Source organism: Brassica napus, chromosome C3 (genome assembly GCF_020379485.1).
Source record: "Brassica napus cultivar Da-Ae chromosome C3, Da-Ae, whole genome shotgun sequence".
Classification (NCBI taxonomy): Eukaryota; Viridiplantae; Streptophyta; class Magnoliopsida; order Brassicales; family Brassicaceae; genus Brassica; species Brassica napus.
In genome coordinates this window covers 53,763,641-53,781,966 of record NC_063446.1, presented here as the reverse complement: position 1 = coordinate 53,781,966, position 18,326 = coordinate 53,763,641, and the positions used below count along the sequence as shown (strand labels likewise).

The following is an 18,326-nucleotide window of genomic DNA, read 5'->3' as shown; positions in this document are numbered from 1 at the left end:
AACGTAGGGTTGACGGTAAGCTTTACGTTGACAGTAAGATTTGGAGTTGGAATGATTGTAGATCCAGATATCCAGAAAGATCATAGCCATCTAAGAGGGCATGAATCTATAGACTCCACATAAGATAGTTTGTAGAGGCAATTTTGTAACGTTAGATGTGTTAACGCTGAAGAGTGTTTGGGAGAGTGTGTGAATGGTTTCACCGTTTTGGGGAAGGTTGTTAGCTTCCATTGAAGCGATAGTTTAGGGAAGAAGAAAGGGATGGGCGGCCAGGTTTGAGACATAATTTTTAGGGTATCGATGGCTCTGATACCTATACAGTGGAAATGATGATTGTATTGATAGAGAATGTACAAATATATACTGAGTATAGAAGATAATATAAGGTAAGTTAAATATACAGAGAATCATAGATTGATATCTTCTTAATATTATATGTATAAACATTTCATACGTATAGACTTAACCTTTATATACTAAATCACAAGTCACTTGGCCAGTAAAATTCTGACACATATGGCATCTATTCTATTAAAACAGCAACATGACATATTGATATATGTGTGGTCCAACTATTTTAATACAATTATTAAAACCTCTTATTAATCATTTAAGAGAAATATTATACAAAAAAACAAAAATATGACTAAAAACACAAATATAAAAATTAAATTTCTAAAAAAATGTAAAACAAAAAATGTAAAAAGGCAGGTCAGAATCTAGTTTGTTTTACAAAAATTTCTTAAAAAATGTCGACAAACAAATTAATTTTCTTCCTAAAATTTCTGAAGTTTCAAATAACTAAAGTCTAAATCCCTATATTTTCTCCATTACCATTCCACGTTCAAAAATAATCACGATTTAAATTGTTTTATTGTTTATATATTGTAACTTCGATCTATTAATCGCTTCATATTCTTCTTTTTTACCAATAAGATCTTTGACTGAAGAAGAAAAAATACATATGGTTTATGATTACTCTTAAATTCTTAATAAATAATCCTTTTCACATATTCAAGTTGCAAATGGCCTTTGAATGTACTCATGTTTCAAATCTTAACTCTTCAATTAAAGAAGGCAAATCAAAGCTTCCTCGGCAGTAAAGGTAACAACAATAGGCATATCCTACTCTATTACACAAAAATGAGTAGTTTTATGGCATTTTATCGTTTAAGAAAACGTTGAGTATATTTCTTTTCCTATATTATTTGAGATATAGTCATATAGGACATACATCATACTCTATGCTGAAAAAATTACGAAAATAAGATAGGTCAATAACAATTTAAAATGTACTAAACTAATTTTCAATTTGGTGAACAAACTTTTTTGTTCTGGTGATGCAGGGAAGGAGAGTTAGAGGCTCACTTTTAAATCACACGTACATGGCGCCTAAAAAACTTGAGAAGTACCAAAAGAAGAAAGAAAAACTGGTGGCAATAAGAAACTCGTGATAGAGGAACGAGGACTAAGAGCAGCTCCATCGGCAAGCTCTTCAATGAGTTTTTAGCATTTAAGAAAAAGGAAAAAGAAATTAATTTTGGTGAGAGAACGTTGAAAGGTTCTAATTACATGGTTTTAAGAATCGGTTGCAAACTTAAAAGGACATATGTCATTGCAGTAGTGTTTCAACTGGTTTTGAAAAATTAATACATAATTAAATTACTATAATAATATTATTATTTTTGTTTTAGAACCTTTCACAGGTTGTAACCGATGGAGCTGTCCTTATGTCTATTATCTAGATTAAGACCTAACCTCAGTGTCTATTATCTAGATTAAGACCTAACCTCAGGTTAGTCTTCCATATTTGGTATTTGTGTGATTATTATCTTATAAAAAGGGGAGTGTTTTTTTTATTACTTTTGATTCAACATGCATCTCTGGTTTTGCTCTTTGTTTTTCTTATATAGTGTTTATCAAAGGAATGACTAGAAAATATAATAATTAATCTCAGTTATCTACAAAATTAAGTTGAAATTTAATTGTACATGTGCAAAATATATGCCTTTGTTGTTCATATTTAAAGATTGTGTTGGTTTGGAAAAATATTAATATTATACATTTTGGTTAACTCTTCTAAAATATGAACATCAAAATTTCAATTTCTTTTTAAGTTTGCCAACAATTAATCCTCAAAGAATATTTATTTTAATTATAAATTTAAATTAAATGTATATATAATATGTTCTTTTCTGACAACATATATAATATGTTCAACATAAACATATATAATATATATTTATAAAAATACTAAAAATATTGTATATATTACATAAATAAAAATACAAAATTAAATTATATTTTGATGAATATATTTTTACTTTTTACTAAATATAGAATTGATTTTGTATTATACATATATTAGTTTGATAAATAAACAAAACATAAACTACATAAATGTTTAACTATTAAACATAAACTGTAATTTACAAATTAAATTAGAAGGTTATAAGGTTAATTTTGTATTAAAAACAATCGAAAGTATAATGGGACAAAACTATACGGTGAAAGGTATAAAAGAAAGTAGGCCCAAATCCAATGACCAAAAAAATATAATTCATTAACTAACCAAAATTCCATCTTCTCTTCTCATTTTTGTTCCTATCTCTTTTTACTTTTTTGCAACAAATGTCATATATTTTTGGGAAATCTGTTTTTTTAGAGCAAAAAAATGGTAACTATGTCCCTTTAAACTAATTTATACTACTTTATGTCCTATTAGACTATTTTTTTCCAAAATGGCAGTAATGCCCTTAAAATTGTAATTTTTTTTAAAAAATATATATTGAGTTCGACAAGGGGGATCGATCGATCCCACTTTACAAGTTATAGTGGATCGATCGATCCCGATCATTATTCAGAACAAAAAAAAAAGTGAAATATATACTGATCGACCTGGTCCATTTCACTCGATCGGTGAAGGTCGATTTACACAGATCGACCGATCTGTAAGAATAGATCGATCGATCCCGTGCCGAGAAAAGAATCCCAAATCGATTTTTTTGGTTTTGTATGATTATATCCGGATTGATTCCCACTTGATTTGAACCGACCAAGCATGATTTCAACTCTTTAAACTCGATTTCTCTGGGATGAAACCCATAATTTCCCATTCACGAATAAAGGGAGACAAAATCAAATTCTCACCCAAGTTCATTAACCCTAACTCACTCAATTTCACTCTGATTTGGACGATTATTTGGCCTAACCCATACGATTTCGTGAGCTTTTTACGAATCTATCACTCTTTAGTTCATTCTGCAAAGGTATGAAACTCTATCTCCACTTCTTTTTAGAGTTTGAAAATAGACAGGTAAAAGGTAAATTTTTTTAGTTAGTTAGGATGTTTAGGCTTCAATCATGTGTTAAGGTGATGATTAGAGAAGATTTTGTACACAATCATGACTTAAATCATATTTTTGGGATAAATTTAGGAATTTTAGGTTTTGTTTAAAAAAAAAAAAAATTAAAACACCATAAAATTGAAATTAATACAGTGAGAATGCTAATTCTTTGACATTGGTTATTGATAAAGTATTAAGAGACATTATTTAACTGAGCTGTGATATTTGTTATTAATAGATATATGTTGTATTGTTTTCAATTTTCAGGTATGGAGTTGGAGTTGCCTAATCGTTTATACGGTGAGGGATTGGAACCTCAGGTTAAGAAGATTAATAACAGCTGCCGACTAAAACTTCTCGAGTTGCTGAAAGAAAAAATGGAGCCAGAATTCGATGAAGTTATGAAAGATCCCATTTTTTCACAGATTATGGTTATCCAGAAGAATGATCTGAAGTTTTCGGCGAGGTTGGTACACTCTTTCTTGTGTAAGGAGTTGATGACAAGCAAGAGACATGAGAAGTGGTTCACTTTCGCTAGGAGACCTCTGCGTTTTGGATTGCAAGAGTATCATGCTGTCACTGGTCTGAAAGTGAAGCGAGAGAATAACAGTGGGTTAGTGACATGGAAAGATGATGATGGTTTTTGGAGCAAGCAGATAAAGACAAATGGAAAAATAAATTTTCAGATCATTAAAAAGAAGCATTTGGAAGAGAGCAATACCTGGACTTGGGTTGATAGGGTGAGACTGATATATCTTTGCGTTATTATGGGTGTGGTGATGGGGAATGATGAGAAGGTGAATATCCCGCCTCTGTACATGAAGTTGGCGATGGATTTGGAGAAGGTTCGGAATTACCCATGGGGTATGTATTCGTTTGATTTCCTTCTGAAACAAATTGATAAAACAAGGCATAAATTAGAGCAGAAAGAGGGGTATCTGATGGATCGGATGTACGTTCCTGTCTGGGTCAATTGCAACCATTGGATTGCTTTATGCATCAGTTTTGTGACTAGGAATATCCAGGTGTTTGATTGCGGGGGTAAAAAAAAAATCAAGGAAGTGGAAGCTTTCGCGCAGCTTATTCCTCGGATTGTCAAGGCCGTGCAGTCATTGACAATACAGAAGCATCTCCACATCACTCCGTACAATGTTTCCTATGTACCTATGAGTGGTCTTAACCGACTTCAATGTCATTGTGGTGTGTACACTATAAAACACATCGAATGCCACGTGCCTGGGTTGGACATGTCTATGGTGAGTGATGAGAACATCTGGGGAGCTCGGATAAAGATTATGTGGGATCTATGGGAAGCAGCTAATGATCTAGAACTGATTGAGAGAATGTCAAAGTATGAACCTATTAAGTGTAGTAAGCCTGCCGAGTATGTTGAGATTGATGATTTATGATTTATTGTTGGTTATGCTTTTTTAAACTTATTTTGTAACGATTTTAGGAGTTTCTGTTATAATGGTATTTTTTCTATATACAGTACTTGAGTTTACAAAATGAAAGATAACATTATAAATTGAGAAACCATAAAGTTCACTAAACTCAAAAAACAATTGCAAATCCGGTCAGCCTAAATAGATCGATCGATTGACACAAGCTGCTCGATCCGGAAAGCTCGATCTATATAGATCGATCGTTCTGTGTACGACCAGATCGATCCAGGAAGTCGATCATGAGCATTATGCAGAACAAACAAAAACCGCGCAACATATTTTGATCGACCTGTTCCAGTACGCTCGTTCGGCAAAGCTCGATCGCCTCCAGATCGATCGATCTGTCTTTTGGATCGATCGATCCCGCACCCAGATAAGTTTCTCAAATCGATTTTATGGTTTTCATCTGTTAAATCCGGTTTAATACCCACTTAATTTGAACTGGAATAACACGATTTTATGAGTAAAATCGTGAGACTTAGATCAAACCCTCACTTTTATCTCCTTCCCCAATTTTTCTGGAGAGAATGGGATCAAACCCACCTTCATAAACCCTTTCTCTCTCGATTTAACTCCGATTTGGACGATTCTTGAGCCTAACCCGGACGATTTAATTCCGAATCTACCACTCTTTCGGTCGATCTGTAAAGGTATGAAACTCTATCTCCACTTTTATAGTTCGAAATTTTAATAGCAAAAAGTGAAATTTTAGTGTTTTTAAGTCGTTTTGGCTTTAATTGTGTGTTAGGGTGATGATTAGTGACGATTTTCCATATAGCTCTTGCCTTAATTCGTAGTTTTAAGTTTGATTTAAGAAATTAGGGTTACTTCTTAAAAAAAAAATTCCAAAAATTTGGAATTAAATCTGTAATGTTAGTTGTTGAGTTGCATAGGTGTTGAATCATTGTCCATGTCAATTTACTCAGTTTTACCTTTGAGAACTCATTTGTTAAGGGTTTGTGTGCAGAAAATGGTGAAAAAAGGAGGACCGAAAAAGACCAAGGAAACAGCACCGGCGGCAACACAGACACGTGACACAACAGCTGCTTCGACCTCAGCGCAGCCCGAAAGTGATGAACCTCGGGAAGCAGCCCCTTGGCCTCGTGACCCATTGACTCCATTCTCTAAACTCCCTACAATTCATAACCGACATATCTCAACTAAGAAGGAGCTGAGAGAACTTGCATCCTACACACACCGCGATTACTATGCTGGTTGGAGTGATTACCACTGCATTCTCTACAATGGTTTGCAGCGGACGAGATTGAAACCAACAAAGTTCATCTGCGATTACACTACAAAGGAGTTGGGAATTGTGCGGGATGTCAAAAAGATGTGGAAAAACATGGGACTTGGGACTCTTGGCTACAATCCACAACCCCTATATCCAGACTTGGTTATACAGTTTTCTATCACAAACAGAAACAGAAATCAAGCAAATGAAGTTTGGAAAACTTTCACTAAATTGTGAAGAACACAGCAAACAAATCCACTATATTGGCATCTTGCAAGTTGCTCTATTATGACCACCAAGACCACATCTACTGCACTTACGAGACTGACCCCCCTGTGATCCTTGCGTTTTCTATTTCTTCCAAGAGATCTTCTTGTCTCAGGCGGTAGCACTTCAGAATTTTCCACAACTTGTGGGACAGACCAACCATCTTAAGGAACTGAAATGGGATTTATGCTTTCTTGATAAGCTTCTCTCCAAGCTCCCGTGGTATACAAAAAATCAGTCAATGTATATGGTTCTCTACCAACAAAGATAATTTCCAATTGCTGGACTGATATTGCAAACATGAGCAAACCTCTTCTTGAAATCAACCACTCTATAAGCTTTTGAAGCCTTAGAAATCAACCCAGCTAATCCCTTCCCCTTGAAATATGATATCACATTATTCAACAAATGATGAATACAAATACCATGTCTCGCTAGCGGATACACTTTCTCCAGTGCCTTCGCTATTGACACTTGTCTATCCGAAATAAAAGCCAAACCATTATCATCAGCAACAACAACTTTTAATTGTCTCATAAACCATTCCCAAGACTGTTCATTCTCAGAGTCTACTATCCCAAATGCAATAGGATATAAATTTGAATTTCCATCTGTAGAGTTGCAACCAGTAGCACCCCTTTGAATTTACTCTTCAAGAATGTTCAATCGACAACAATGACACGCCTCATGACTGTGTTAAAGCCTCTGATCGATTGACCAAATGCTATAAACAGATATCGAAATCTACCATCGACGTCAGTCTTGTAAGAGGAATGTGTACCCGGATTGGCCTCTCGCAGCATGTGCAAGTATTTTGGTATTTTCCCATAACTTTCCTCTGGAATACCTCTAACAGCGTTGACTGCATATTCACGGGAATCTCATGCTAAAGAATCAGGGATCTCACATCCATAATCATTACGCATAATCTGAACAATATCTTTCGCTTTAGGCCCTTCCTTGATACCTTCATATTTATGCATTAGCAGACTGCCTATCGTTTTCGCTGAAGCTATCTTTCCGTCACTGGTTTTGTTTGAAGGTGCGCAGGAATGTACACCGACATACTTCTTAATAATAAAATATGTGGAGCCCTTCAAACACTCAGCTCGAGCACCCCAAAAGCTCACCTTATCAGCGGATCTAATACACCAAACTGATTTATTGGAGTTGGTAACTGTGTAGTGAAAGTTATGCTTCATTGCACATAACTCAAACCTCGCTTTCAAAACTGTTTTGTTGAGGAAAAGATCTCCCGTCTTAACCAATTCCACCACCTGACTCTTTGCCAATTTTTCTCTGTTTTCTTTTTTAGAATTGATCTTGTCAGCATCATAATCATCTCCTTCAACCTCGTCTTGCTTCATCTTTCCTTTCTTCTTCTCGTTATGCTTGTCAGCATCATAATCATCTCCATCAACTTCACTTTGCTTCATCTTCCCTTTCCTCTTCTCGTTATGCTTAGCCCCCTTAACAATATTTGAAGCGGTCCCAATGTCACAAGGATTTCGCTCATTCTCTTCACTAGTACTTGCATCAGTTGGCATCTTATTAAGATCAATGTCGATCTTATTTGGATTTCCTTGCTTTGCTTTATAGCTGACACACAATTGAGTTGACTGATGCTTCTTACAAAACCCTAGAAAATTTTGAACTTGCCTTGAGTTTCCAATGATCACTGGTGGACATTTTGATGAATTGATCAATCCAATAGGAAGGTAACTCAACTCCAAATCAGCATCTGTTTCTTCAAAACCAAAATCCTCTATAACGTTTTTCTGTAACTCTTCCAGAGAAGACTTCAATTCCAAAGCAAGTAACATTCCCCCTTTCTTTTTATCAACATTAAAACTCCAACCTGAAGATACAACCAATTCCCAAACACCACATGAAGCATAGACATGAATCATGGTAGAAATAATGTGAAAATTTTGTGAAAATTTTGTGAACAATCAATGGAATATAGAAGACGGCGAAGAAGGTTGCCAAGGTTTTTTTTGTCGCTTTTTTTGTTCCTTTTTCTTTTCTTTTTTTTAAAAATCGATTTTTAAAAAAAATATAAAAGTGAATATTCTCAAATATTTTGTTTCCATATTTTTAGGAACTGATTTCTTATCCGTAGAATACAACTAATATGTAGAAATCAGTTTCTACAGTTTTTTAGAATTATAGTAATGTTTAGAATTTGATTTCTACATGTTTTAAATTTATAGTAAATCTGTAGAAGTCGGTTTCTACATGTTTTAGAATTAGATTAATGTGTTGATTTTGATTTCTAAGAATTTTAGAATGGTAGGTTAAGCGCGGAATGTTTATTCTACATATTTGTTGAATACTCCTATTTACGTAGATCACATATTCTAAACATTGTAGATTCAATGAAAAAAAGTAGATTTCGTTTTCTACTTCGTAGAATGTCATTTCTACTTTTTTTAGAACATAATCTGAAATTTATAATTTTAACTTTTTTATAACTGGAAAATATACCATTAAGTTCATATATGTATTTTAACAAATGTTACTATTTTTCCAATTTTTTTTTGTTTGTAAAACTATTTATTAAAATTATTTTCATAAATATTAAAGGGTATTATAGGAAAATATGACACAAAATATAGATTAGTTTAAAGGGACATAGTTACTATTTTTTTGCTATAAAAAAACAGTTTTCCCTATATTTTTTTTCTTTTGGTTATTTTACAAATACCCAATGTATAAACGGACAAATCTAGTCTGAATACGGCCTTATTAGCCAATTTCTCCTTCTTTCAATATGAAGATACATTATGGATCTATGCATCGTGTGTCTAAAATGACAATAGTGCATGTATTTGGTAAAAGGAAAAAAATTGGGATGTAAATCTCTCTATATATAAATGTATTCAAACCGTTTCTCAAATATTTTCCATTTTTGATACAAAAGACATTTATCACAATGACATAATCTGTACTACAATGTTATTTTTTGTGTGCTACTTCCATTTTTACCGAATACACTGAAAGGAAAAAACTAATAATGCCGTGAAAACAATGTGGTGGGTATTATTAGTTTATCATATAAATTCACAGTACTCCAAACCACCAAATTAGTAGTAAGTACTCTTCATATCTCTGTCTGACATACATTGATCTTATTCTCGCAAAGACAAGTATCTCAACAAACCTTATTTATGGCACGTGAACAATCTCCCTACGTGCCTACTAAAAGCTAGTTGTAACAAAAACACACATGGTTCACTAAGATCCGTCCGATCATAAATAGAAAAATCCGGGATGAAGGCCGCTTGGACCTCAGTAAAAGCACGTGCTCCCGAGTAAACCGCGTTACAGAGTTAGCCGAACTTTCTTAGGTCAATCACCTGTTACCGTTTCTACCCGTGGATTAACTAAAATCTGATCTCTTCCCCAAATAGCACGAGCCATCCATAAAATTGCCACCGGCTAAATCCGGTAACTAACTTTTTTTTTTTCGTTTTTAAAGAATTGACTAAATTGTGTTTTCCGATTATTCTTCTTGTTCGTATATAAACTTGAGGGGCTTGTTGTCTTCTTCCTTTGTTCCCAACAAAATTTCAGGAGCTTAACCCTCTGAATTCGACTGACCAAATTTTCCGGAAAGGTTAAAACTTTGAACGGATTCAGGAGCCTTTCTGTCCGTCTTTTGATTTCAATCTCTCAGATTCTGCGAGTTTCGTCTTCTTCTATTGGAAGAATGGATGTAAAAGTAGCCTCTTTTCATTGGTCAGGACGCCATGCGGCGATCCCTCACCGTCCGTCTCTCTCGCAAAACTTAACCTCTTCAAAACGTCGTCGTTCTCGGGGAAGAGGCGGAGATGTATCTGTCCTAGGAGGAGGAGGATCTTTATCATGCCAAACGAGATTGAAAGCTTCCGCTTTTTTCGGTGGGAAACTCCACCGATCCAAATCTTGTGAGCTTTTGGAATTCTCCACGAAGAAGAAGCTTTATCCTCTCCGGAGAGTTTGCAGCGCGAGCTCCGGTTTCTTCTCCGACGAAGAATTCTCGGCGAAGATGCAAGAATTAGCCCTACAATTCAAGATTGCAGGCGAAGAAGAAGACCTGGTGACAAACAAAGATCGTAGGAACCACAGATTCGGCAATGTGAAGCTACTACTACATGAGTCCGTTCCAGGTTTAGCTTCTTTGGAAGCTCCCTGGATGGAGATGGTTAGCCACTCGAGCATTGAGCGGAAAGCAAACAGTGTTGATTTGCCTCTCTCCCTTAGAATGATTAAGAGGAAGCTACAAGAAGAGGCGCTTAGAGAAGCTAGAGAGTCTACTTATTGTTCTATCGACAAAGCCTTCTCTTCTATGGTCTTCATGATCGAGGAGATGCACAGCTTTGCGTTGCAGACTAGGGAGGGTGTTCTTAAGCAGGTTAAAAAGGATATGCACGCTTCATTGCTGTGGATGTTCCAGCGCGTGTTCTCTCAAACACCTACTTTGATGGTTTATGTAATGATCCTATTGGCGAACTTCACTGTGCATTCAATTGCATCGAATCTAGCTATTGCAGAATCACCCCCAGGCTCTGCTGGGACAAAGGAAGCAGGCCAAGATCATATGGGTTTAGGGCATGTAGTGAATGGCACTGTTGACAAGATGTTCCACTTATCTACACAAGGAGACTCAGTTTTAGGACAAGGGATAAGAGAAAAGGAGCTGAGTCTGTGGAATTCGATGGTGGAAGAAGCTGATCAAATGCAAGGTTCCCCTGTGGATCTTGACATGAGGCTGAGACTTGTTTCGCCCATCATTGCAAGGGTTGCATTGGACGATGATGCCAGTTACACAAGAACAGAGCTTTTATACAAGATAGGTTTGGCTCAAGAACCGAACAACACTCTTCTCCTAGCTAACTACGCTCAGTTCCTTTACCTCGTCTCTCAAGACTACGACAGGTGATATACCGTGCATCTATCATTCATAATATTATAGGGTTAGATTGTAAACTTTGGAACTTACAATGATGCTTGCTTTTGGATGTATCAGAGCGGAGAAGTGTTTCAAGAAAGCCATTGAGTCAGGAGAAGCAGACGCGGAAGCGTACAGCAAATACGCCATCTTCCAGTGGAAAGTTAGGAAGGATCTATGGGCGGCTGAGGAGAACTTTCTAGAAGCTATATCTGCAGACCCTACTAACTCCTTCTACGCAGCCAGCTACGCTAACTTCCTCTGGCAAACCGGTGGTGAAGAAACATGTTTCCCGTTAGAATCTTCTGATTCTCCTCATGAAATCGCTTGAGAGATGGCAGTGAGTGAATGTTGGGATTTGTTAGCAGCAAATCTGCTGTAAAAGAGATAGTGACAGAAATTAGATAGACGATAGAAGCAAAGAGGAATATGTGAGTAGTGTTTTTGAGTGAATCATGCTAATTAAACATTGCTCCTCTTTGCTTCTGTGTTTGTTTTATTCTGCATTTTTTTTACCACGTAGAAGTCATTACGGTGGCAGAGTCCACAATCATTGGTCCACTGATACTGGATGGGAGTGTGGACCAATAAGAACATGTGTAGATACAAATAGCTAATAATCACTGAGCATTGCGTTTTCCGTTTTTACCCTGTATGGTTCCCAAGACATGTTATGCATTTGATTCCAACTATAGTAGTTCCAACTTGATGTGATTTTATTCCAGTTATTGTAGCTCTAATTTGTAAATTAGTGTTGTTGCGATATTAGTCCACTCCAATAACTAGGGCTAGGCAATACTCCGAAAACCCAAACTGAACTGTGTTCGATAAAACCGGTTCGGGTCGGGTTCAGATCTTCATCAATAACTGAATGGATCTGTTTTGTTGGTATTGCAGGTGTTGGGTTCGGGTTGGAACTGAATGGATCTGTTTTGTTGGTATTGCAGGTGTTGGGTTCAGGTTGGATTTAGTCTGAAACCCGATTGGTGACAAAGAAAACCCAAACATATGTAACTTTATATCCTTCAGTATTTGATATTTGATTTTCCAATTCAATTATAGAGATCTCTCCACGAAAATTCAACAATACAAGCCACTAAATCTAATTTTTCCTGAATATCTTCATCCAAACCCTTTTCTTGATCCGAAATACGCACTCATTAATTCCTTTTTTATTTCAAATTTGGAATCCTAAATTCTTCACTCATAAAGTCTCTTCGATGTATCATATTAGAAACATGGTCCGCCTGCTCTCATCCTCATTGGCGGACCCAAAGATTGACTTTAGTGAGATCAGATATGTCTGATTTTCAAAAAATTAAAGAAGAATGGTGTCAATGATGTTTGAACCCGGGTTTTTGTGGTGACAAAGATTGCAAAACAACCACTTTTGCTGCAGATACTTTATGAAATCATATACAATTGTATTTATTTCACTTTTTTTGAGGTGTCATCTGACCCCACTTGGGCCTTACTAGGTCCCCCTGCTCATCCTCTCATTTGTTAGAGATTTCAAGTAAAAAATCAAAGTTTCTCAGTTTGACATTTTTCAGGTTTAAAAAATCTGATATCGGTTTTGGATTAAATCTTGTGTTTTGATAGTGTTTGCTCTTTTTTTATGAATTGTTTTCGAGCTTGTTTTGTTTTTTTTTTCTCATCAAACAACTGATATATTACTCAAGTTTGAGGTGTTTGGCGATTCAGACCGGAATATAACAACTAATTGATTTATAATCCGCTTCTCCTCCCTATTTATAAATTTATATCTTGTGTTCTGAACTTTTGATATCGTGAGTCTAAGACTCTAAGTTAGCGTAAGGTGGAAGCGTAAAAAAGAAAAAACATATTTATTTTGTATTATTGTAATCTTATTATTAGGTTTCACTCAACATGTATGTTTTCATTTTGAAGTAAAAGTTCCATCATGTTATATAGTAACTCGTGAAGTGATATTTGCTGGTTGGAAGTGAAAATTCGAAATCTGGTTGCAGAATGAGTACTACTCAAGATATGTAGAACCAATAATTAAATATGGTTATCCAATAGCGGCGCCATTTCAGTCTATTACCTCTATATTGTTATTCTTGTTGTAAGTTTAATCTCTTTGTAACTGAAAATGAGGAGAAATGTCAGAAACGAAGCATTGCAGAACGAAAACCGTTAATGTCTGAGCTAGTAAAGTGTAAACAACTGGATAAATGTAAAGAACTCAAATGCCAGACGAATTATTGTCATCCTCTAACAGGCCTTTGCAACGTGATGAAGAACTAAAGCTCAATTGTGTTCTCTCCCACTCTTCATTTCTCAAACCATACAAATAATTTAAATAGTTTGATAACTTAAAATGAAAATATGTCCACCAACACAGGCTTGCCAATGAGTAATAAAATATTTTTATTTATTGATCAAGTTTGGAGATTAAATAAAGGCTGAAAGTCCTTTAAAAAGGCATAGTACCAACAAAGGTTGGGAGCAATAGCAGAGTCTTTAGGTCGAGAACTTGAGCAGCTACTCCGGGCTTGCCTTCTTGAGTGTGCTCCCTGCTATTGGAATCAGGTGTTCCTCTGCTGAGCTCCTGCTACAATTTGGCTAGACAGCTGCTACTTTTGCAGCAAATGGACATGTGGGGTTCAAGAGAATGTCATCATTACCGGTCTTCTGGTCATTAGCACCTGACTTGGTTCCATCACAGCAGTTGCTAGAGACACATGTGGCACCAGGCATGATATCACAAGGGTTATTGAGCCTACCATGTCCATGTGCATAAAAAATGTAAATTTACATTTGGACAAAGATAAGTGCAAAGTATGAGGTAGATTTGGTTTATGATGAACCGTCATGTCAGGCATGTGAACCACTGATGACATCGAAACCATTCTGGTTCTTCTGAAGCAGAGACAACACAATCTCTTCTCTTTTACATTTGGTCAATGTAATAACAGAAATAGAGTAAAACTTTAGTCAAAGATTAAAGACAAATTAAATTACATTAAAACCTAACTCAGAATCAATCAAGCATCTCTAAGTTTCTGAAAATAACTCAATCAGAATGATATTTTGAAGACTAAACAGCAAATCAAAATCTTTGGACCAGATCACAACTAATTATGGAACAGAGCACCGAGCTTATGTATATATACTCTGAATTTAAGAGTAAGGTTCAAGTGGAACATGTACGTTTCCCAAACAATTCTTGGAGAAACTGTGAAATCTCGAACTTAAGGGGTCTCCCACATATGCACCCTGCATAATAAGAAACATAGAAGACACGTCAACGTTGAGGACAACGACTGCACTTCAAATTGGAAAGAAGGATAATAATGATACCATTGTTGCAGGAAGTGTTTATAAGGGTGATATATGATTGAATCTGGTGAAGCAATGAGTTTTGGAGAGGTTTCATTAGTATTTATAGAATCACAAATTAAGGGTTTGTGATTCGCGATGAAGGTTGGGAAAGAGGTCATTAAAGTCAGCGTAGTGGGAGAGCATACCGGAGGTACTTAATGGAGAAACATTATGAAAAAGTTTCAATGATGAAGGAAAACGTTACACATGGGTTCTTTAATCGCCAGCAAAAATTAAAGAATGGAAAAGACGAAGATGCTAGAAGAAGGAAAAGTGGTGAGTGGGGCCAAATCTTTTTGGAGAAGCTGGGCTAAAGTTGGGCTTAGAAATTTTTGGCTTGCTAGTGAGGAACACTTTGCTTGCTAAAGCCTTCCCGTGGAGAAAAGTATGACTTTTGTGGAGTACTGACGTGGCGCAATTTACTCTCTCCTTTCTGATGACGTGGACGCATGAAGAGAGTGGTAAGTCTACTTTATTATTATAGATTTTCATTTGAATAGTTGTATTTATGTGGCTACGATTCATTTCTAGTTTCTATTTGTACTCTACGTTGTGTTTTCTGTTTTTTTGTACTCTCATGTTTTACTTTCACTTTGATTCGTTTCTAACACCCGGTTTATGTTTGCATGTTTACAGATGGATTCCTTAGTTTCCAAAAACGCACATCATGATGAAGTTGCAATGGATGTCGATTTTCAATATGAAGAAGAAGAAAACATAAGTAATGAAATCCAAGGCAAGAGTAACCAAGCAAACACAACATCCAAAGCTAATTCATTGGCCAGTAAGGCGAAGAAATTGGTCGTGTGAAGGTCTTGTGTTTGGAAACATCACACAAGAACCAAAGATAGTTGTAACAATATTGTCACCATTTCCAGAAGACCTTTTTCCTATGCATCCACTTCTGGAACTTCAAACCTCCATAAACATTTGCAAATATGTAAATAGCACAAATCATGGTTAACTAGTCAAAGAAAGAATCAATTTGTGATTACTGGTGGTGAAGGCAATCTGAAGTCATCCAAAGTGCATGAGACGGATTTCAGAGAAGTTTGTAACGAGTTAGTTGTGTTAATAGAGTTTTCACTTTCTTTCATTGAAAGTAATGCATAAAAACACTTTTGCAAAAAGGTAAAATTTTGTAAACTTTGTCATTTTAACTGTCACTTTGTATTGTTTGACTTTACTTATTCTTCTACTTTTTCATTTGCAAGGTTAACATTTACAAGCCTCAATCAGAAAGAACTGCAATCGTAGACATTGTAGAGATATTTGTGAAGAATAAAGCATCATTGAAGAACTAGCTCTGCATAAGCAATCAACGAGTTTTACTTACCATATCTCAAGTTATATGTAATGTGTTTTATTTTCTACGTATGTCAATGCAATTTCAGTTTGTCAATTGATGTTTTCATAACTAACTGGTTCAGAAAGGTCAAACTATTTTTAGTGTTTTTGTAGAGTGTTTAGCAGACTGGAAAATTGAGAAAATGTTTTGCATCACAGTAAATAATGTAAATGTTGTAAGAGGTTCCATAAGGAGTTTAGTTTATTTTCTCCTGATGCTTTGGTCTCATATGGAAATTTCTTATACATGAGGTGTTCAGCGCATATTATCATTTTAATTTCTAAGGAGGGGTTGAATGATTTAGGGGAGAATGTGTTAACTACCCGGAATGTTGTTTATCATGTTTAATTTTCAACTAATGTGTTTGATCTAAGAGTAACTACTGGTAAGATGACTCGTGGTAGCTTGCCTCTTGATATAAAGACTAGGTGGAATTCAAAATTTCGTATGATATCTAGAGCATTACAGGTTAGAATAACATTTAATAGGATGGAAGCAGAAAATATGTTGTACAATGACTACTTTTTGAAGTAAATAATGGAGCTCACAAGTGTGGACCATCTGCTGCTAGCGATTAGAATGATGTCGAGAAGCTTATGATATTTTTGATCATCTTTTACAGCACAACTTTGGTTGTCTCTATCTCATCTAAGAGCAAATCATACAAATGCTATGGTGAGATAATGACAAATGAGAGAAATCTCACTGGTTTAGCTAGTATCTTAGATTCTGATTTAAAGTTGAAAGCATCAGAAATGTTGAAGAAGTTTTTGAAGTATTACGATGGTATCAAATGTATCAATAAGATGTTGATCTTAGTAGTGCCATTCTTTGATCTTAGGAAGAAGATGCATTTTAAAAAGCTATGTTTTGAGAATCTGTATGGGAAAGATAACTTTGAGGCTAAGGAAATGCTAGAATTAGTGAGTGATCTTCTCACGTGCATTTTCAATGAGTACAACATGCGTTTCAGAGGGTCTTCTAAGCAAGCATCAGGGTCAACTCAAGCGTCTAATGTCTCTGGTCTGCAGTCTCAGGAACAAGCAGTTGAAATAATGAAACTGGTCATTGAGGATTTTGGCTATGAAAGGATGGATGTTGTGTACAAGGTACTTGTTGCTAAAAAGGTGAAGATACCAAGGATGAACTTGAAGTTTACTTGAAGGAAGCGGTTGAGACTCCAAAGCTCTTACTGGAATTTGAGTTGATACTCTGTCATGATGGAAAATGCACAAAATGAAGTATCTGGTTCTTGCATAAATGGCTAGAAATCTCCTTGTTATATATGTTTTATCAATGGCATTAGAAAGTGTTTTTAGCACAACTAAAAGGATCTTAAAACCACATAAGAGTTGTTTAACTCACAACAAGATTGAAGTTCTTATCTGTAACGAGCAATCTATGCATACTACATCAAGCTGGGTGAAAACATTATAAAAAATGAACAAACCTAACTGATGTTAAACTTCTTGATAAAATTGAGAAAAAAGTATATGTTTCTTCAATTTAGTTTCTTTCATTAATTTTTTGAACCAAAAAAAAAGTTTCTTTCATTAATTTTTTGTACTTGTTGTTACTTAGGTTTAAGTTTGTTTTGTTTTTCAAAATTTGGATCTGCAATATTGGGACGTGATGGTTGGAGCTCGAAGTTGAAGTTTGAAGAATTTGGTTTTTTATCTAAATGAATAATGTTGTTTTTTGTTTGATTTTTCATTTAGATCATGAACCTTACTTGGTTTTCAAATTAATAATGATTTTTTTATTTTATTTGGTTTTCATTTTAATAAAGTTATTTATTCATAAGTTTGAAGCTTGATTCTTGTTCTATGCATAGAGCCAAAACAAAATTTAAAGTTTCATTATATATGATTCTCGTTCAAAGCTTGACTCTCGTTTTTCATTTCAAATTATCATTATTTCATTTTTTGGTATGCAATCGGTTAAAGATGTTTGGTTGTACAAATATAAATTGATTAAATATCATTCGGTTATACTTGTATACAAATTTATTGAAAATTTAATCTAGTACAAATCAATAGTTTTAGAACCAATAACCCGATTACTATCTAGACCTACTATTTCGGATTCAACCGAATCTTGGACATGTAACTAATCTGAACCGAATTGGTATAAACCTGAACCCAATCCAACCTAGACTGTTATAATAATTAAATGGAGTTGAAATTCATAAATCCAATTGAACCCAAAATCCAATTGAACCCGAACCAAAACCTGATTGATCCGCTGTTGTCCGACCTTGAGTTCTAATACATTTCAACGTTTTCTTGATAGGGAGGGAGTTTCAAAATACTGGACCTAGGCCAAATAAGAGTTTATAACAGAAATAGACACTTATTGACTTTTTATTACATAAAGAGTTTATAACAGAAATAGGCACTTATTG

At 35.2% G+C, this 18,326-nt stretch overlaps 1 protein-coding gene across 1 annotated transcript; it reads left to right on the top strand.

Annotated features, from left to right (window-relative positions):
* The first annotated feature begins 9,805 nt into the window (after nucleotides 1–9,805).
* BNAC03G56410D lies at nucleotides 9,806–11,876 on the top strand. Its single transcript, XM_013792364.3, has 2 exons — nucleotides 9,806–11,213; nucleotides 11,305–11,876. The coding sequence occupies exons 1-2, from the start codon at nucleotides 10,006–10,008 to the stop codon at nucleotides 11,555–11,557; spliced, it is 1,461 nt and encodes a 486-aa protein (XP_013647818.1). The 5' UTR covers nucleotides 9,806–10,005; the 3' UTR covers nucleotides 11,558–11,876.
* The last annotated feature ends 6,450 nt before the right edge of the window (nucleotides 11,877–18,326 follow it).